Source organism: Astyanax mexicanus, chromosome 14 (assembly GCF_023375975.1).
Source record: "Astyanax mexicanus isolate ESR-SI-001 chromosome 14, AstMex3_surface, whole genome shotgun sequence".
Taxonomy (NCBI): domain Eukaryota; kingdom Metazoa; phylum Chordata; class Actinopteri; order Characiformes; family Acestrorhamphidae; genus Astyanax; species Astyanax mexicanus.
Genome location: NC_064421.1, coordinates 28,876,316 through 28,898,392, shown reverse-complemented (window position 1 = coordinate 28,898,392; position 22,077 = coordinate 28,876,316). Strand labels below are relative to the sequence as shown.

Below are 22,077 nucleotides of genomic sequence, written 5' to 3'. Positions count from 1 at the left end.
TATTTTTACATGTTCATGTATTTGTTCAACTTTTCTGCTTTTACTTGGTTATAAAATGGCCAAGTCTCACATATATGTTTATTTAGGGATGTCAAGATTAACACATTAATGCATGCAGTTAATGATTAACGTGTTAATGATCCAATAATAAGAAAGAGACTGGTCCAAAATGGAATCCATAGAAGAGTTCCACTGCTGACCAAAAAGCACACAATGGCCCATCTCCCATTTGCAAAAAATTCTCTTGATGATCGTAAAACATGGTGGTGGTAGTGTGATGGTCTGGGCCTGCTTTGCTTTCTCAGGGCCTGTTTGACTTGCTGTAATAGATGGAACCAGAAATTCTGCTGTTTACCAGAAAATCCTGAAGGAGAATGTCTGGCCGTCTGTTCGTGACCTCAAGCTCAGACGTACTTGGGTTCTGCAGCAGGACATTGATCCAAAGCACACAAACAAGTCCAGCTCTGAATGGCTAAAAAAACAAAATGAAGGTCTTGGAGTGGCCTAGTCAAAATCAGATTAAGATGTTGTGGCATGATCTTAAACAGGACATTTATGCTCAACGCAGGGCTATATTGGTTTGAATAGTTTTTTCCTTATATAAAATTATCATTTAAAAAGTGCTTTTTCACTTTTTCCCCAAAATTTTAAACTAAATAAATCTGTAGGGGCAAATACTTTTTCACGCCACTGTAGATGTAAAATTGTATTCAAGGGCAGTTTATTGTTTAACACAACAACAGGAAAATTCTTACAATTCCAGTCCAGTTTATTATGTAATCAAAACCCATTGATGTGCTAGTGGACTTTGGAAGTGTCCAGAGCATTACTTTGGTTACACAGGCCAAAGAGGCGCAAAAGGTCAAATGAGAGCCCTTTGTCCTGCAGGGAGGTGTCTGAAAGATGCTAAATGATTAAACTGGACATTGCACTTTTACTTTACAGCAAAACAACATGGGTCCTTATATAACATTATCAAAAATATGACTTCTCCATGTGAATCACAATCAATCAAATTCCGGATTCACAAAGCTGTGATAAGTGTTTCTTTATTTCAGGATTAAAAAAAGTATTTTGACATTTAAAATGGTATTCTTAAAAATATATGTTCTTAAAAACTTTCTTTACTTTAGGATATGCTCACATTATGTATGTCTTATTAGACTCTAAAAGTTCAGATGGCTTGTCTCCATAATGATCATCCTAAAATTTATTTCGCTGTCAAGGATTAGGTCTAACTCTGGACCAGTGATGGTATAGTTACTTTGAAAAAGTAATCCGATTACTGATTACTCCTTTAAAAAGAAACTTAGTTACTTTATGGATTACTTGATTTTAAAAGTAACTAAGTTACTTTACAAGTTACTTTATTAGTTACTTTCAGCAGCTGCAGACACCACCTCCCGCCGCCTTAACATAAACATTATAACCAGTTTTGCCAATACTCCCTTTATTGGAAAATGCATTTTTAACAGCAACAATTTATCTCTATTAAGTTGAACTATTTTCTAAAAAAATAAGTTTTTTTTTTTTATAAAAATAAGAAAATTAACTTAACATAAATATTTTTTTATAAAAAATAAAATACGGTCTTTCTTGATTTTACTAAACATAAATACTTGTTTTTATAAAAAATATATAAAATAAAGAAAGTCTTTCTTGACCTGACATATTTAACACTGTAAAACTGAACATTTTAATCCGTGTATCATTCGTTCATTTGATATTCAATTGAGAATCAAAATCGGAAAATTAAAAAACCAATTCGTTTTTTCGTTTTTTCGTTTTTGAATATAATACCAAAAAACGAATAACGGCTTGTATTTTGTATTTTTATTTGGTTATCCAAACAAAAATTGGAAATTTAAAAAACGGACCAGGAGCCGAATTTGATTTTGATTTTGAACTTGACCCATTTGTGTGCCCCGGAAGTTACTGATTTGTTTATTCTTGGTGGGTTTCTGTTGCGCGGGAGTTCACTGCAGTGTTATCTACACAGTCTGTATTGCTGTAGGCAGCATGGCCGGACTGGAACCACATTCTGGCCTAATTAAAGATCTTTTTGAAGGTATTAACTAAATATGACATTTAGCTACGGAACGTTAGACAAACACCTGAAAGATCCTGCCGATTTTTTCTGTTGTCATATCGTCTTCTTTCACTGCAACGCGTTTAGTTCCTCTGAACAAGATAAAACTCTCCATCCTCAACTCCATCCAAAGCCTACAGCAATACAGACTGTGTAGATAACACTGCAGTGAACTCCCGCGCAACAGAAACCCACCAAGAATAAACAAATCAGTAACTTCCAGGGCACACAAATGGGTCAAGTTCAAAATCAAAATCAAATTCGGCTCCTGGTCCGTTTTTTAAATTTCCAATTTTTGTTTGGATAACCAAATAAAAATACAAAATACAAGCCGTTATTCGTTTTTTGGTATTATATTCAAAAACGAAAAAACGAAAAAACGAATTGGTTTTTTAATTTTCCGATTTTGATTCTCAATTGAATATCAAATGAACGAATGATACACGGATTCATTTTACCTGTTGTTCTCTGCAGGGACGCAAGGAGTGGTTTTATAAAACAGAACCGTGTATATGGTCTAGGCCAGGGATCACATATATGCGGACTGCGGTCCGGGTCCGGACCCAGACGTTGTCCAATACGGACCCATACCGGACCCAACTACTGAGAAGGATTTAATTCTGACAGTGTTTTAAAGCACCAGAACTTTTCTTGTCTTTTCTTGCGCCACAGTGAACTTACAATCACGTGTGGTGTAAAATCTTCAAACGCTCTCCTCTGCCAATCAAATTTGTGGCAGACCGCTGTTACTGACATCACTGCTCTGGACCTATTTTTCTTTAAGTAAATAATCTTCATTCACAATGCTATGTAGTCCAGGACAAGGCTTCATCCCTGTCTGTAAAACCAGCCCTCTGTTTCTTATTTAACAGGATTAAAAGTGGAGATTTTTCTGTACTGTTTCTAAAATTTAAATTCAATAATTATTTTTTTTGCTTTGTTTACTGAAATGAAGTGAACAAGGGTTTTGCCATGTTTCTTTTCTAATAAGGAAGTTGGGGGGAAGTGCCTAAGTAAACAAAACGCTAGTTCTTTAAAAAATATATATATATTTTAAAGTCAAACGAGCACTGGATGTTAATCTACACAGATTTCTCTCCTGAAAACTGTTTATTTGGGTGAGTAAAGCGCTTCTGTTTATTTACAGTAAGCTTAGAATTCCAGTATTTTGTTTAAGGGTGAGTGCTAGCTGTGGTTAGCAGTGCTAGCCTGCCGTGGATAGCAGGCCCATCTGCGGTTAGCAGCATAGCTAGCCCCGGTTAACAGCATAGTCAGCTATGGTTAACAGCGCTACTCAGCCATGGTTAGCAGCATCGCCAGCCGCGGTTAGCAGCATAGCCAGCTGCGGTTAGCAACATAGCCAGCCGCGGTTAGCAGCGCTAACTCCCTATACTCTGTAATTCCTTAGAGTAGCTTTACTGCTCCAACCTGACCAATAGAATTAATTCATAAACCGCACTGGATTATAAGGTGCAATGCTGATTTTTGGGAAAATTTGGGAATTTTTTTTTTTTTTTTTTTCGTATAGTCTGAAAAATAAAGTTCATAGGAATGTTTTTTTTTTTCAAAAAAAAATAAATATATATATATATATATATATATATATATATATATATATATATATATATATATATATATATATATATATATTTTTTTTTTTTTTAGAAAAAAAAAAAAACATTCCTATGAACTTTATTGTCTTTATCCTAAGATCCTAAGAAGTTTTTTTCTTAGGACAGATTTAGTAAATCAACCAAAGATTACTGGGGCCTCATGTACTAAGACTTGCGTGGACTTCCTACTAAAATGTTCCGTACGCTCAGATCTGAAAAGTTCCGTACGCACAAAAAAATCCGGATTTATCAAACCGTGCGTAGGCAGAATTCCACGTACTTTCTCTTAGTACATCACAATCAACTTGAAATCAAGCGCAAATGCACGAAAGCAGCACACTTGCCACGACTCCTCCCTCAATTACGCAGAGTATAATGTTATATTATTATTATTATTATTATTAATAATATTATTATTATTATTATTATTATTATTAATAATAATAATAATAATAATAATATTATATACGCATAGCGTATAATTACCCATGTTTTAAGTTTTATTATTCTAAGATAAATGCTTTCATTTAAATGCTTTAAATGAGTTGCCTACCAAAAAGACACACGTCACGCACTCAGCTTGTTTTCTTATGCTCTTGGAAATCTAAAACTGCTTATAAGCCAGTCATCATCATGGGCCAAAAAAACATAATGGTCACGGAAAATGCGCGCTCAATGAATTCGGCCATTAGCAGTATTTTCCAGTAATGCCAACGCTGCATCTCCAACAACTCCAGCGCAAACCTGATCTAGGCTAAGTGGAAACACGTTAAACGATTATTTCTGTAAGACAATGAAACTGTCTGATTAATTTACTTTATTTTACCCAATAATGCTTACTTCAATGTGTGCATAAAGGATATCTTAATAGTTGTAATTTCAATGCATCGCCTCTAAGTGTCGCCAAATGACAAAAACACAATACATACGCACAAAAAAAAGGCGTACGCCCAAAACAAAACTTCCGTGGGGGAACGCACTTTCACACGTTCAAGTCAAATTTAGTACATCAGACCGTGAGCGTGAAATATGGCGTACGCAATGTTTTTGTGCGTACGCACCTTTAGTACATGAGGCCCCTGGTGTTTCTACTACAAACTTTCTAGATACCTTTGTATAGTTTAATGACTGCCTCCAAAAGCCTGCAGTTACACACAACTCAGAAAAAAATATGATTTCAACTTTTATTTGACTATTTACAAACACAACACTTACTTTAGGATGAAAAAGATGTTACAAATAGCTACAGTTATAATTCTTTTTACAGGTGTACACAACTCTAAATGTATGCACTTTCTTAAATCATTACTGACATCTAGTGGTGTGAGATCCCATAGTATTTCTCAGCAGTAGGCCTTAGCAGAAACAGTACATAGCTTATTGTGGAATATATCTGTCAAAAAGGGCACAGACAGTAGTGTGTAAGTAGTCATCTGGTAAATTAATGCAATGGTTATGGCTTCTTTCATACATACACCTCAGACTGCCCATCATATTTCCTAGACAATTTTGAGAGATAAAAGTCGTAGTTGCCTTTTTGTGATGATATGGGCACGGATAATCCTGCCAGTTTAGAGGTAATGGGAGTGAAGGCCTTCCCGCTCCTCTTCAAGGCCTCCACTGTCAGTGGTGAGCGGAGGTGGCTGCGCAGTGGGTGGAGCTCACGGTGGCTCCTCATGGAGGGGATGCGAGTACGAGCGGTTCGCCTGGCGTCCGCTGTCGGGTCTTTGAAGCGGAATACATGAGCGAACGCTGTCTTGAATCCCGCTACAGTCTTTGTGTAGGGGAAGAGACGTGACAGAGCTTCCATGGAGATCGTCAAATGTGCTGCTAGCCTCTGGCCTGGGTCAAAAAGGAAACAGATTAAGATTAAGAATGGGGTTGGGGGCTCAAATTCATTAGAGGCAAGTCATCAAAATAGATAGTCTTATTAATTCAAGGCACATTAACATGCCTTTTGCAATTATTTGGTTCCCCGTGGGCAATGCTAAAATCACTATTACAAACTGTACAGAAGGCAAGACTCATTGTTTTTTACTTTTATCAGACATGGATATACTTTAGAGTAGTTGGAGGTGAAATGAGTTTTCCTGGGAGCCATGATGCTCCTGAATGCATCACGTTCAGGAGGGGGAAAAACACTGCCCGCACACACTAAAAACGGACTGGCTGACTCACATAGTCTTTGCAGAGAACGGGCCAATCAGTTCTAGTCTTATTCTTTTGACTAAAATGTACAATAGTTTTAAGCCTTTATTTATTATTAGCTTTAATCAACAAATAGAAACATTTTAGTCTAGTTTTAGTCTCATATATTTTAGTCAAATAAAAGTATGTATAGCGTATTTTTATGCTTTTACTACTTTGTTATTTGGAATGAAACAAAACAAAAACTGAACTGCCATAGAGAACATTATGCAAACTAAGAACACAAACTGCATTATATCAAATATTTTCATTGTTTTGAAATATTAAAATTATGTTTGACACCCACTAATGCAAACAACACTTCAATCATGCAGGTGTGTTGCTGAAAAATTTTAATGAAAAAGAGTGGTTTATGTCATGCAGTTGTTTACCTCATACTTAATTTTGTGAAATGGAAATGTGGGAATACACTAATGGAATCATTGCTGAAAGATTATCAGTGGAGCTTAATATCCATACTGCTAGAAAATAAAAAGAGTTTTTTTTTTATCATTGTCATTGACCCTAAGTCAACACTTTCCTGAGACCCCTGTAATCTTTTCCGGGCTGTGTTTTACAGCAACACGTAGCTTGGATAATCTCTTTAAAGGAGACAGAAAGAAGTGATTCAGGTCACTCAGGTTACCTTCAGTTCTCTATTGGACAGTTATAAATGTTGCAAGATCATTATATGAAGTGTTGACATGGTTTAATAGACTCAATAGATAGATGAATAGCAGCATTTAATGATTAAACCTATGCCTAATTAACTAAATGTTTCCCATCAATATACAGCTCTAGAAAAAATCGAGACCACTTTAGTTTGTCAATATGTTCTCTGACTTTGTTATTTATAGGTATATGTTTGAGTAAAATATATATTTTTTATTCTATAAACTACAGACATTTCTCCCAAATTCCAAATAAAAATATTGTATTTTATAGCATATATTTGCAGAAAATAAGAAATGGCTGAAATAACAAAAAAGATGCAGAGCTTTCAGTCCTCAAATAATGCAAAGAAAACAAGTAGATATTCATAAAGTTTTAAGAGATCAGAAAGCAATATTTGGTGGAATAACCCTGTTTTTTAATCACAGTTTTGGTGCATCTTGGCATGTTATCCTCCACCAGTCTTACACACTGATTTTGGATAACTTTATTGCCACTCCTGGTGCAAAAATGCAGTTCAGCTTGGTTTGATCATCCATGTGATCATCCATATTCCTTTTGATTACATTACATACGTTTTTAATTTGGTAAAATCAAAAAAGGTATTTTTTCCAGAGCTATATAATACAGTATATTAGGTGTATTAATTTACGTTATAACACTATTATAATAATGCCACATTAATGATGAGCTAGACTCACCTTTCAGTTGTCAATCTGGCAGTCCGTAACCCTGTACGATGGAGTTGTTGTCCAACTTTTCTGGTTAAAACAAAGAAACTCAAGAAGAGATCACTGTTCTTTAGCTGGTTGATTTTACGCTACACCTGTCTGAGACCTGTCTGAAGTACACTGTGATGACTGTTGTGTCTAAAGGCAAGCTTAATTGCATAAGGCATCACATGGCAGGGTCTATTTAGACTTCTGGCGTTCAGCTTACAGGTACTTACATTGGGTGCTAAAGCTTGCACGCAACAATCCCAGCATGTGGTTTATCTGTTTATTTAAATGAAATGTCATTTAATGTAAAATTCCACACTGCGATGATTGTTGTGAGCTGACTGCAGTGTCAATTAGACATTGAAATGCTTTCTTAAATATTAATTTCATTAATTTAATTTTAAAAAGTACAACCATGATTTTTTTCCTTTCCTAATAGGAACAAAAAGTTGTGTGTTGTTGTGTGCTAATCAATCTGTATCATTATCATTAATCAATCCTATTCATTACCTCAAAGCACAGACAGAACAATGACCCAGAGATTAAAGGTGACAGACGTCATCTGTGATGCTCCAACATTTAATCCATTCACTGATACAATAGGATAGAAACTATGTCATATTGTCTCTTATGCAGTTGCTGTTAAATTTGCCATTACTTTCTACCTTCTTTGTCAGATCCCATGAGAACAGTGGCATATAAAATTCAGCACCACTGTTCACGAGTGGAATTATTTTTTACACTATAATGTGCATTTAAAATCCTTTAAACTTTTCAAAAATCGTCGGTGCGCCTTTTAATCTGGTGCGCTTTTACGTACGAATTTTACCAGTCAGGTTGTAAGGAGCAGTAAAGCCACTCTGCTGAAGTACAGCGTTATTCAGTTTAGTTCTCTAGCAGTATTAGCATTAGCCGCTAACCATGCTAAGTGCTAGCTTTTTGACTGTTCACAGGTGAGTATTATCAACCTGTAGCCCGCAGCTAACCCTGGCTAGCACTGCTGGAACAGCATTAGCATTAGTCATTAACCGTGCTAAGCGCCATCTTTTTCTCCATACAGAGGTGAGTATTATTGGTCTGTAGGTTTCCTCAGTGAAGTGCTGTCAGGTAGCACTTTTGTCCTACTAGCATGGCAGATAGACATCATGCTGGTGCTCCCAGCCTTAGTGGAAATCTGAGCTTACTGTAAAAAACAGAAGCACTTTACTCACCCAAATAAACAGTTTTCAGGAGAGAAACCCTGTTTCTTACTAGTGTCTCTTGAAATTCACCTTATAATCCAGTGCACCTTATGTATTAAAACAGAGCAGAAAATAAATGTTTAACGATCATGCGCCTTGTTGTAAAAAATACTGTAATTTAGGGCAGAGAACTATGAGGAGGGTCAGCGCAGCACCTTCAGCTTGTGCATCTTGAGGTATTACATGATGGATTTTTTTGTGTTAATTAATCAGCTGTCCTTCTTTTACCTTCACCTTTTTAGATGTTAAGTTTGCTTCCAGAAATTACTGCTTACTGTTACTTTTCATTAATTTATTTTCTTCTAGCAGTAAAATGCTCCCTGTACTACTGCCTACAACACAGGCCCAAAGCGGGACCCATCCAGCCCTTATGCTAAATAGTTCACACAGCAGGTAAAGTCCAGTCTTTTTACCTCTATCTGAACAGACAGATTAGTTTCTACTGAATTGCTCTGTGTTTTAAAAAATGGCTAAATATGGCCAAGGGAGGGTGCAGCAGCTGTGTCATCACCACTAGAAAGTCTTTATGTAAATTATAAGAATATTAGCATTTTTGCTTCAGGTTTTCCCTACTTGAAGACTTAAAAGGAAACACTGCTCTCACACATTTAGCTAGCAAAGAGGCACTGAAATAGCAATAGGTGTAACTTAGCTGTAAAGTAGCTATATGTGTCATCAAAAGTGGTGTCCCCATATATTTGGACCCCATTTTTTTGGATTGCCCAAAGGTTTGCATGGTGTTTCTTTATTTTTCACTCTAACATTGTGCAAAACACAAAAAATATGTTAATGCGAATATGCTAAAAATGTTACAAAGTATGTTTCATCTACAACGTTATGTCTAATAGAGATCTGTGTACTGGATTGTAAGGCTCATAATGTGACACTAGCAAAGAACAGGGGTATTGCCATGTTTTCCTTCTTATTCAGCAGATCTCACTACTGGTGGTGGGGGGTAGATTAATTAAGTAAAGTAAAGCTAAGCTAATAAACAAAACTGTAATTCCTAAAAAAAAAAAAAATCCTATTAAAGTCAAACAAGCGCTGGATATTAATCAACACAGATTTCTCTCGTAAAAACTGTTTATTTGGGTGAGTAAAGCGCTTCTGTTTATTTACAGTGAGTTTAAATTTCCAGATATTCACTTGAGCTGGGTGCAGCAGCATTAGCATTAGTAGCGCTAGCAAACGCTCCCCAACAGCGCTACACTGAGTTACCTGAGTGTTCCGGTATGCAAGGGCAAAATTAGCTAGCGGTTTGTCCCATGTAGCTTGTTTATACTGATAAGTAAATGAAGTAAACTAGTTTACAGTTTAAGACAAAAACAATCACTCAATGATTAAAAGCTCATTTTATTGCTGAGATTGCAGGGTCTTATTGTCAGCAGTCTTCACTTCTCTACTCCCACACTACTTACTGAAAATACAGTAACTTAGCAAGAATATTCAAGTGCTCCTTGTATTAGGTCATAATAGGCTATACAGTACCTCCAAAGAAACATCACTTGTATAAACTCTGACCGAGGAACAGTCACAGGGATAAGGGGGCATATATATGTATATTTATATTTTATATATTTATATTTTTATTTAACAAAAGCATAGAATAGAAACTGAATATGCACTGACTATGGAATATATAGTATTTAATACCTTTACATTGGTAAAGTAGAAGATTGTGTTGTTATATAAGGGATATCATTCCATGCCTTCTTTGGTATAAAAAAAGTATTTAAAGTATTTTTTTTGTTAACAGTCTGCTACTAAAAAAACACTTCAATCTCATGATGGTCAGAGGTGTAACAATACGTAGTCCTCTAAGTTACGATTGTTGGACACAGTACAACTGAAATTAGCATTAGAAAGTTAGTGCAAAACTACAGTCTCTCTAAATTACCTCCAATAAAGTTCCACTTTACTCCATCACTTCTGTTTCAACGTCTCCGCATACATTCCTCAGCAACTTCACATTACACTTCCAGTACAGTTCAGTACATCGCCCATTTCAACACACATCCTGTTGCAATTCTAGACCATAATCACTATATAACATGCTCGTGAAGGACCTTTATGGGTAGACAGGATACCAGAAGGTTTCGTCCACAGGTTTTGCGTTGGCCCCGCATATGGATGCCCATAAAATTCACTGATAAGACTAGGAGGGCTTAAACTTGGGTCTAATACACACTTGGAACCCACCTAGCCTACGTTCCACCCATAAGAGCATGTTGGCTGGGCTGTATTCTCTCCTTGACCCCAAGTTCATGCATGATTGTGCTGGATTGCTTGGTCTTGTATAGTCAGTTGTTAGTCAGTAAGTGCTATCTTTACTTTGACAAGGAGGCACAAATCATCCATCCATCTCAACAAACCCTCATTCATGTTCCTACTTCAAAGTCCTTCGCACGGCAAAATGAAAACTACACTTATTCTGCATTTCCTATCCTGCAAAAAGAGAAAGAAAGAACTGACGAATGACGAAAAATGGTTAATCTTCTGGAAGATTTAGACTTAGGCTAAATCTTCTCCTATGAAGAAAACAATTATTATGGTGGTTATTATATTATTTAAGGTGTTCCAGTCCACCTCCACCTTCCTGCATCTCTCTCGTGTCACTTCTGGGCCAGCACAAGCTTTTACATCGAGCAAGACTTTTTTTTTTTTGCTCAAGGGTCTCTCTCTTTTTTTTGATGTTGCTGAAGTCGAGCAGCAAGGCAGCCATTTTTCTTTGGCTGTTGAAGTGTGAAAAACTCTCCAGGCGAGGAGAGCGTGCGTCTCTCCTCTAAGTGCTGCCTTGGGCGCACACTGTGCCGCTGGAGGTCAGAGACATCGGGAAGGGAATCTCTGCAGTGAGGCAGCAGTCCACCGACTCTGCCAGTTCCCCTTCTTTCTCACAGATCGCAGTCATTGGTCCACAGAGGATGCGACTGCGACTGTTATACCGGCTGCTGGCGGCAGAGGGCGGTGTGCTCGAGCGGCCATACTTGGAGGACATCATGCTGGGCGAGAGTCGAGGCAAGGCGCCTTCGGCCCGCGCCCACTCCTCAGCCGCCCTCCTGCTACGGCCCGGGGAGGTGCAAGGGTCGTCAAGATCCGAGGGCTCCATGCCTGCCCTCTGGAGACGCGGGTCGGTGCATTTTAGTATCTCTGTGGCAGACATGCGGAAGCCTGGATCGGTGCGGCTGCCCTTCTTCAGAAGCAGGGCTTTAAAGCTGTCGTTGCTGGTGGCGGAGCGGCGCAGGTTGCGCTGAATGAAGCCGCTCTGGCGTGACAGAGAGGGCAGGCTGGGGCACAAACCGGTAGGGGTGACTGGTGGGGAAGGGGGAAAGATGCGGGAGCGCTCTTCTTCAGAATCGCCACGGCCCAAAACTTTCCTCTTTGACCTGAAAGGTGAAGAAAATATTGTTTACTTTAACAGATCAGCCTTAATCTAAAAATACTAAAAAAGTGTTATGGTACACAATAGTCACGGTTCAGTTTGTATCACAATTTGGACGTAAAATGGGAAAAAACATTCAAAATTTGAATTTGAATAGACAATCTGTTCGGCTTATTCTGTCTTTCATAAAATAATAAATAAAAAATTAATATAACTAACGTGGCCTATGCAAACCTTTGGGCACCTATTAATTAAGTTGGGACTTGGGCCCAGTCATATTGGTGCTGCATAATTAAGGGTAGGGTGTCACGATTCTTATGTTGGAGGGCTACATGACCCTTCAAATTGAGATTTTTGACACACTCTTAACAGAGGGATAAAGCGACCAAAGAAACCCACAAATTTGAGCATTTTCCTTGATAAAAATCCTCTTTTTAACCATATTTAAAGCATAAAAATGATCACTAGTAGTCCCCATTGTAGTCAGTAGCTAGCTAGCTAGCTAGCTAGCCTTCACGTTTCACTTTAAATTAAAACAAGCAGTAGGGGTACAAACGAGAAATGGGATTGGAAATGGTCTCAACATCCCATTTTTTTTTGTCAGAGAGAAAAACGGTAAAAAAAAAGACAGGAATGCTGACATATAAAGTACAATGCATATGTTTTGGGCATTCAAGCCTCAAAACGTTTTTAAAATGCCAGATCATATTAGGACAGATGTAGGTAAACTTAAATACAATAATTAGTCATGATAATTTCTCATTTAGAAGAAAGTAATTGAGATCTTGTGATGCTCCAGCCATCTGACTTTACATTATTAATTGAATTACCAAACCAGATGTTGATATGATGATAATAATTCATTCTATAATAATACTAGATTTCCATGAGGAAAGCTGTAGAAATGTTTTAATCAACACAGTTATGTAAAACCACTACCTTGTGTATTAATATTATATATTACTGATTTATTTTACTGAGCACATATATGCTTACTGCTTAATTGCTAACTGATTTTCTGATTTTGAAGTAATGTGCATCATTACTTTTGAAGGATATGTGACAGACCCAACCAAAATATATTTAAAATTGCCTGAAATGCAATAAAATAATCATGTTTATAACTTTCAATATTTTACTGCGTAATCATTTTCTTCTCCACTGCACGCAATTCTGTTTGAAAAATACTTTATATCTGCCCTCTTTCCCTTGAGAAACAGCCAGCAGGGACTGCCACGCGAGGCACTAAACTTTGATTTATAAACATTAATGGTGACGGCTGTGAATAAAACTGCTCTAAATGTTCCATGGCTGTGGCTTTACCACTGTTTAATGCTCTTTTATTGCCATTACATGAGCTTTTAACAGCATAATAATAAAATAAGATAGCCCTGTTTTCATGTCTTATGTGCAGGCAATGCATCTCTTTTATCTAGTGACCATATGGGATTCTGGTTGGGCCAGTAGGAAACTACATCACGAACACAGTGAAACACAGCTTTGGGATTCAAAGGAGATTACAGTGAGGAAAACATAGCGTATTTAATCTGTTCAGGAAACTACCGGATTCCACAGGCTGTACTACACTACAGGGGGCACACCACCAGCCAGTGACACAGTGACTTGCCAGTCCACTTCACACCTGTAATTGGATGTTGAAGTTCTGCCTGCGCAAACTGCTCCAGAAGGTCATGTGAATTTAGAAAATCCGTCAAGACACACAGAACAGCAATCTAGCACTGAGTGTTCTCTTTTTCAGACAACACGCTTATGCTACCATACGTATCATTACACCAACATGTTAAATACTAATATATGAATAATATATACATTTTATACAGAGGTTATAAATATAATAGGACAGTAAAAAGCATTATATTTGTGGACAAACAAAAATTTTAGTTCTCAATTACTAGACACCCACATACCATTCATAATCTTACTGTATTGTTATTTTAGTGCATACTAGTAAACAGTGTAGCTGTATAAAAATACAGTAACAGAAATGTTGTACAAAGATTCCCAAACATGACACTGTATTCAGAACACTTGCCATAATTTTCGCACTATAAGGCGCATTTAAATCCTATAATTTTCACAAAATTCGTAAATGTGCCTTTAACTTTCCCAAAAATCGTAAGTGTGCCTTTTAATCTGGTGTATCTTGTGTATGAATTTTACCAGTCAGATTGTAAGAAGCAGTAAAGCACTCCACTGAAGTACAGCGTTATAAAGGAGTTTCAGTTTAGTTCTTCAGCACCGATACTGGCGCAATACTAGCATTAGCCGCTAACCACAGTGCTAACTCTTTTGCCGTTCAGAGTTGAGTATTATCAGCCTGTAGTCTGTTTGTTTACCATGTTTAAACAAGCTACGTGGGATAAATCGCTAGCTAATATTGCGCTGGCTTACCGGAACACTCAGGGTTCCTTAGTACAGCGCTGTCGGGAGGCATTAGCCACTTACCGCGACTAGAGCTAGTGGTTAGCTGCTAATGCTAATGCTGCCTTTAGTATCTAAGCGTACTGTAAATAAACAGAAGCACTTTACTCACCCAAATAAACAGTTTTCAGGAGAGAAATCTGTGTAGATTAATGTTCAGCACTTGTTTCACTTTAAAAGAAAATGTATTTATAAGAATTACAGTGTTGTTTAATTAATTAATTAGTTTGTTAATTCAGTGGCGAGACTTGCTGACTTTAAAGGAAAACATGGTGACACCCCTGTTCCTTAATAGTGTCGCATAATGCGCTTATAATCCGGTGCATCTATGTATGAAAATAGACCAGAAAATAGATGTTTATTGTTTAGTGCACCTTAAAGTCTGATGAGTCGTATAGTGCGAAAAATACTGTAATTTTTCATTTTCAAACATTCATTGTTTACAACCTTTAAAACCATAGTGCAAGTTTGGGGATCTGCGTTTAAATTGCATGTTTTGTTGGCTTACAAAATGGTTAAAAAAGAACACTTAAAATTTAAATCCTTTCTAAACATTAAACGTAGAACATTTTGTTCATGCAGTTAAATTAAGGGACTGAGGGTAAAACAGAATATTACCCCACCTAGAGGATCAATAAAAAGGATTAGGTTTTCAAATAGTCAGAGATCAGAATACCTGTGAATAGCTGCAAAGAGGTCCTCTGTAGTACGTGGACGAGCAGGCGTCACCATCTCCTCCACAGTTTCTTCGTTGGGACTGGAAGTTGTAGAGGAGATATCTGTGCTGGAGTCAAACTCTGCACCTAGGGCACAAACACAACACGCACATCCTTCTTACTGTTCATTTACAGGACCTCAAAACAAACATTCCCACACCAAAGCTGAGGCTGAAATGCAGGGAGGTCTAAAAACTGCTTCACTATGTATATTTCTAGCTCCTTTAATTATTCACACCCTGCTGCTGCTACTGCTGCTGCTGCCTCACAGCATCTGCATTATACTCAGATACACAGCAGCAGACAGCTTTACACTGTAATTCTGCATTCGTTCACGCTCTGCCTCTCGCAGAGACACCAAGTGTCACTGATAACACATCTGATCAAATGCTTTTGGAAGACTATGGTCCTCCTGCAGTAGGACACTACGCAAAAAGCCAGTAGTAACTGTGGGGGAGGTGATGACAGGGATTTCACAGTGTCATCACTTGCTGCAGGGAGGAGGAGGAGGTGATGAGAGAGAGAAGCTTACTTGCCTACAACCTATCTGGTTAAACAGACAGCAGCACAATTAGCTAATGGGCCTAAAACGCTCAACAAAATGGACAAAAACATCCATTTATGCAATTAATTTCACCAAACTGAGCCATGCCTTTGTGTATTAGAAAAGAGCATTCACTATGATAAATGTGCTTTAATAAAGCTATATAAAATATGATTGATGAATCAAAAATCGACAGAAGCTAATGAAAGAAAACAATTTCACTAGATAAAGTGGCTTAAAAGTACAAATGCACTTATTATTTGGCAACTATTTCAGCCAAAAATAACACTTTCAATGTTTGACCAATTAAATCAAAATCAAATTCAAAATGAAAGGAAATAAAGCATTCGGCATCACTTTTCAGACTTGGTATAAGTTTAATACCTAATCCCATGCATGAAAATGAAATTTCAATTTATATATTGAGTAAAACCAATTTTGTAAATATATTATTAGAATAGCACTAGATAGTACTAGTACTAGAGGTTGTTAGCCAAATTAGGGCCCTTTAAATGTTTTGGAAAATTTAGTAGTATTTTTTTTCTGTTTTTTGTTGTTTTTTCGTCACATTGCCACGTCGATTATTAGGTTTTTAAAAGGTTTATTTTTTAAAGAAAATAAAAAAAATTAAACAAACAATAGTTAATGGCAACTTCTGCAATTACTATTTATTTACTATTAATTAACTCATTAATTAGCAATAGCAAAAAATAAATAAAGTTTTAAAAATAAATGAAGTGCATATATTTTATAACTAAAAAGTGCTATTTATTACTTAAATTGTCCAGTTGCAGCAGATCTCTTCTTCAGACAAAGACCAGTTTAGCAATGCCCATTATTTTCAGTGCTAACCATTTACAATCAGGAAGTGGAATAAATTCACCTGCTCATTTCCAAAAAATATGCTGTTTCCCCATTATTTTTATTTTTTTTGGACATCGGTATAATTACCCACCAAGGTAAAAACTGCTGATTAATATTACACTGCTTAGGAAACTAGCCAGCTAAATGTGCACCTAGAATAGCACTGCTGAAGTGAATGTAATCTATTGTTGGCTTGTCTGATGAGATGTTGTTCAACAATAGCAACAGTACTTGCTTTCTCCCTGAAAAATACATGCAAGCTATGTAATTTAATCATTGGTGCACAAAACCTGTAAAAATCTGTAAATCTGTTTGTTATTCGGTATCTGGCCTTCGCTCATAGGTTTCATTTTGTTTGGTTCTGGACAAGCAATTTATTTCAGTGCACCCCTACTTAAAAATATCTAAACATAAATAAATTGTGTTGTAATAACAATTTCCACATACATTAACTACATTTAATTATTATATTTAATTATATTAAGATTTCTTTTTTTCAAACTCCAAACTGTTTGTTATTGGCAGACTTACGTGCTCTCTCAAAATTAGTATCTGTGAGTATAAAGGAACTAATGCATGTCTTACTTAATGAGTTGCTTTCCTCACAGGCTTATATAATTATGCATCAAATTATTCTATGAATTCTAATGAATGCAACCTCATTCCTGTAGCCATAAGCTAAATTTCTACTGCAGTATCATTTAGCATTTTCCATCCTGTTAAAAAATTGTGTGGGATCTCCTGTATTGAATTTATATGTGATTTCTGAAAAAGCTCCTTTTTTTGTTTGTGTAAAACAATTCTAGCCCGATGCCACAGGTCACACTCATTAAAATCAAATGTCCACAAAACTTAAATTAAGAAAATTAAATGTCCCATCCATCTGGCACCTACTATCATGCTGATATTTCATTCACATTACATTACCTTGCCAAGGGAACAATGGCCATTATTCACTCTCACTCACAAGATAACACCTTCCAAGTTATACAGATATGTATGTTCCCAAGCAATTTCCTGAGGTAACACACTAAAATGTTCAATTACATACTGCTTGCTATCCCTTGACATTTTGCATGTGTACATCCCATCTAAACACAATAGCAGCTGATGTAAATATAGTTAAAAGAGTATCTCACCATTGTCTTCATTCTCATCCTCTTTAAAACTGATGGATCCTGAGCTGCTGCTTGAACCATCGTCTGAAATCCCTTTATCATCGCTTAGTCCAAGGTCCTTATCACTTAGTCCGAGGTCAGCATCGCTCAAACCGAGGTCCTGGTCAGTGAAAATGAAGGCAGTAAACTGAGGGTCATTCAGACTGTCTGAGGAGAACTCACTGCTGAGAGAGATTCTTCTTGAGCCCACAGGAGTAGAATTGCCAGATTCACTCTCAGCTTCTGCTTCCAGTTGTGAAGAAATTGTCTGCAGGTTATCCAATTCCTTTAAGGGTGCGCTGTTTAGTGCCTCTGGTTCTGATGGAGGTACCACAGCATCTGGACCATTTACCTCAACATCCTCAACACTATTGAAAATGGGTTTTTGTAAAGTAGGTGGCATAATCAGGGCAAGACCTGGCTTTTTGGGTGATACGGGAGGCTTCTGCTTCTGGAGAAGGCTCTGAGATGTCATGGGAGGAGCTGACGACTGTTGAAGGTTGACAGGTGCACTGACAGATTCAGCATCAAGCAGAAACTCAACAGAGTAAGTTCTGCATACTGGTTTAGCGGGAGCAGACTGTGCCTGTGAGTGTAGCATGTAATGTGTGAACTCTTTCTCTGGAGTCTCAGGGGTGTCAATTTCACTTTCGAATGGACTGGCAGAATCAGGAGTTGTGGTACCTTCCAGATTCTCAATTTCAGCAGGTTTATCTGAGCAAGGCTCAAAATCCGGCAATGGTGCTTGGTCCTGTGAAGTGCGTACTGTTGGTGTAATAATATCTGTGAAAATATTTTCCAACTTCATGAGCTTTATAGGTTTGAGCTGCACTAACTGAAGAGCTTGGGCAGTGATTCGTGGTTTTTGCAGTCTCCTTCTTACTTCTGGTTGTTTAAAGTTGGGTTCCACTGCACTTTCCTTGGATTCCACGGCTGTAAGGGAATTCACTGTTTTTAAAATTGTTTCTGAATGAAGCCCCATCCCAGGTAATGGTGGTGGAGAAGGTGGCGTATGGTCATAAGAGGGCAATATGCGAGAAAGAGGAGGAGGAGGTGGAGGAGGTGGAAGTGGTGGTGGTGATGATGGAGGGCTCTCTGCATCGTCATCTTCTTCTTCTATTAGAGAATTTGAGCTCTCAGAAGGAGGTGGAGGAAAACTAGGTGAAACACTATTGGATTCTCTGCTATATTGCTCTGTTGATGTGGGCGACAGTGGGGGAAAGCTTTGCTTGTTCTCAAGGGTGCAATTTATAGCCAGAGGAGAAGGAGGAGGTGATGGGGAAGTTAAGGAAATACTTGATGCAGCATTGACAGAGTTGGACATAGGGCAGCTTGAAACAGTTTGAGCACACTGACGAGTGGCAAGACCAGGCAAGGTTGAAGGTAAGGGAGGAGGAGTCGGAAGGTTCTTGTAGGAATCTGAGGTGTTTGAAGACAGGGATGTAGTTGAAGAAGAAACTGAGGACCGTAGGGAGGACTTCCTCTCTGGGACTTTCGGTTTAGGCCTTCCTGCTGGAGACTTGGCTCTCAGAACATATGTTACTGGGGTTCCTGTAGTTGGGGTAATTGACTGACTTGAATATCCACTGGATGGTGAAGTCACATGATTGACCTTGTCTGGTGATGTTACTATATTTAGCTTTAGCTTCGTTCTGTTGCAGTTATCTGAAGGAAATCCATTGGTAAAGCCTCTTGCGTTCTCTCCAGTGGTCACAGACCTTGCATTTGGGGAGGATGGACCTTGATCAGAGTGCGAACGAGGGAAATCCATGTAAAAGTCCCACGATTCAGCATATTCTGAGCGCTGACTGCTGCTGTCACTGTATGTAGGTGTGACTGGACACACAGTCGCTGGTGCTGACATGCCACTGCTTGCTGCACTCACCGTGCTCTGGCTCCTGGGGCGCAAAACCCAAGGATCCTCAAACCCTTCACAAGGGCTTTGGCCTGAGGGTGATGTGGTGTTGTTCTTCAGGGACTCCTGGAGATTGGTGATCATTTTCTCGTTAAGGACTGTCTCACTCTGGTGGGGCTTTCGGTGAGGCTTGCGCCGCAAAGAGTCTGTCCTTTTTGGAGGGAGTGGAGGTTTCTTAGCTTTTCGCAGGGAAATGCTACGAGTCAGGGATCGGTTGCTGTGAAGGCTTACACTGTCACCTTGACTGTGGTGGTCCCTGCAGTCGTACATATTGTGTCTTGAATTGCCTGCTCTGTTAATGGCACCGTGACTATGTGATTTTATACCCGAGTCCATGTGCATAGAGGTGTAATACCCCTCGGTATCAATGGAAAACAAAGAGCTGGAGTCTGTCTTGGTTGGGGAACGTCCCATACTGTTATAGACATGGCTGACAGGAGAGCTACAGCTTGAGGTATGTTGGCTCTTTGGAGGTCTTTCATATGTCCATTGGTCGATGGTAAGAGTACTGCAGCTTTGAGTGCTGCTTTCGGAGAAGTTGGAGTCTCTGCGTACACCTCCGGGACTGTTGCAGTTGCTTCCATTAAGGGTGCTGCACTGGGACTCAGTTTCTGTATGGGTGGTTGTGTGCAGGGAGGCGGGAGACTGGCAGCGAGAGGAGCCAGCAGAAATGGTACCGGCAGTGCTGAAGGGGTGGTCTGAGGGACCAGATGGCACAGATTGTAGTGTCTCTACCGTGTCAAAGCTTTGTGCTGAGTGGACAGAGCTAAGGTCACTGAAATTCTGCATAGCACCATTGGGATTGAAAGGGGCTGGGCTGTTATTGTGACTGGTAACCATATAACCTGGGGTTGCACTGTACTGTCCATTCGGGAAACCCTGGAATTCTGCAGCCTTCGGGCTCATTAATTCATTATTACTGGAATCACTAAACATGTGCCATGAAGATGGGCTTGCAGGCTGCACCTGGTAGGTACCCTGGTAGGGCAAGGAGTTTGTGGAGCCATTTACCACCTTTGAGGGGGTACTGGTGTACCTGGCCTCATGCCTTTGAAGGGAGATTTGAGCACCTTGGCGAGGCAGACTGTGAAAGCCCTGATCGCTGCCGTTCCGCAGAGGACTGTAGACTGCTCCACTGCAATCACTCATGCAGGAGGTGCTGCCCGCGGTGCAGATGGAGATATTGGCCATTTGAGCGGCGATGCCACAACCGCGCTGTGCTCGGATCCTGCGCATTGAGGGGGGTACAGTTTTGACTTCTTCTGTCTGGCAACCAGAGTGTTTCAGAGTGGAGTTGGCACTTCCTTCATGCCCAATGGTGGAGAACTGGCCTCCCATGTAGACGGAGTGAGTTCTGATGTCATTTTGTCCTTTAGCTGCTGTCGGCAATAAAACAGGCAAATGAAAGTGTTAAAATTTGCCAACTTACATCATTTCAGATCAACAGATTAAGTATCAGAACACAGTATATGTCCAAATGTTTGTAGACACCACTTCTAATAAATGCATTTAGCTACTTTAAGATGTGAAAGTGCACACATACATACACAGCTGACCTAATTACTATAGAGCAATATAGTAGAATAAAACTTCTTTCTGGAGCATATAAACATAAATCTGGTGTGGACTAGAGGGACATTAATCCCCTCAGTATTGAGCTGTTAAGTAGCAGAACTGTGTTCTCTGGAATGATGGTGCTCCCTCCAAAACGTAATAAAGTCTAGTATAAAGCCTTCCCTGGTCAATACAGACAGTCACTTCAACTAAACAAGGTTAAAATCTTTAAAATTCTTAATATTTCGAAAGAAAAAAATAATTAGCAGGTGTCCCAACACTTATCACTGTTCATACAGTCTAGTTTGTGATGCATAAGATATTATGCTAACATGTCATGCATAACTAGAACACACTTTTTCATATGATGCATAAACAACAATAGTAAATTAAAACACTTAATAGATCGACTGATACTGAATTTGTAAGTGAATGGGAAAATTCACAGTGAAATTGCAGTGCTATACAATTATTCATTATTTGTCAAAGACATTGGAATTTAGATTGTGCAATCATAGTAATTAACACCAAATGATATTATGGCAAAAATTCTAAAATAGTTTAAACAAAAAATAATTTATCATTATTTATTTTCCACTTCATTGCAAATATCTTTAAATGCAGGCACAGTACAATACAAGGGGCCTATATGTTTATTTAAATTAAAAACTAAGTTTAAAGTATTACTGACTTGTTTGCCAAACACTTTTAATTAAAGCTTTTGTACCTGAATGCAATCAAATTCCCACAGACATACTCCAAAATCTAGTCCTCAAAAAATCATTTTAGGTAGTTACTCCAATAAAAGCAGGATAAACTCTTTTTAAATAGGAAGATTCTGGAAGAAATAATTAATGGACAGATGTGCCATGTATAATATCATATACAACTCTTATTATTACTGGAAATTACTGGATAATTACTGGAAAATATGTACAGGATATGTGTAAAACTTTGTATGAATATGGCTTAATCTTTTCTTTTA

The 22,077-nt window shown here is 38.2% G+C and overlaps 1 protein-coding gene and 1 long non-coding RNA gene across 11 annotated transcripts in view; both read right to left on the bottom strand.

The window, feature by feature from the left end:
* Positions 1-4,872: 4,872 nt before the first annotated feature.
* Positions 4,873-8,414, bottom strand: LOC125781013 (uncharacterized). Its single transcript, XR_007424055.1, has 2 exons — positions 7,263-8,414; positions 4,873-5,544 (listed from the first exon to the last, which is right to left on the bottom strand). It is a non-coding gene; the product is annotated as an uncharacterized LOC125781013 (long non-coding RNA).
* Positions 8,415-9,857: 1,443 nt separating this feature from the next.
* nhsl1a (NHS-like 1a) overlaps positions 9,858-22,077 on the bottom strand; it is a 128,254-nt gene continuing 116,034 nt past the window's right edge. For 7 of the 10 annotated variants that reach the window (XM_007239254.4, XM_007239257.4, XM_007239259.3 and 4 more), the window contains 3 exons: positions 17,606-20,917; positions 15,019-15,145; positions 9,858-11,904 (listed from right to left, as the gene is read on the bottom strand). In XM_007239254.4, coding sequence (XP_007239316.3) covers positions 11,304-11,904; positions 15,019-15,145; positions 17,606-20,917 — 4,040 coding nt within the window. In that variant the 3' untranslated portion in view covers positions 9,858-11,303. Of the gene's footprint in view, positions 11,905-13,542; positions 13,577-15,018; positions 15,146-17,605; positions 20,918-22,077 lie in introns of all 10 variants that reach the window. The other 3 variants (XM_007239255.4, XM_022672831.2, XM_049463630.1) reach the window with 2 other exon arrangements.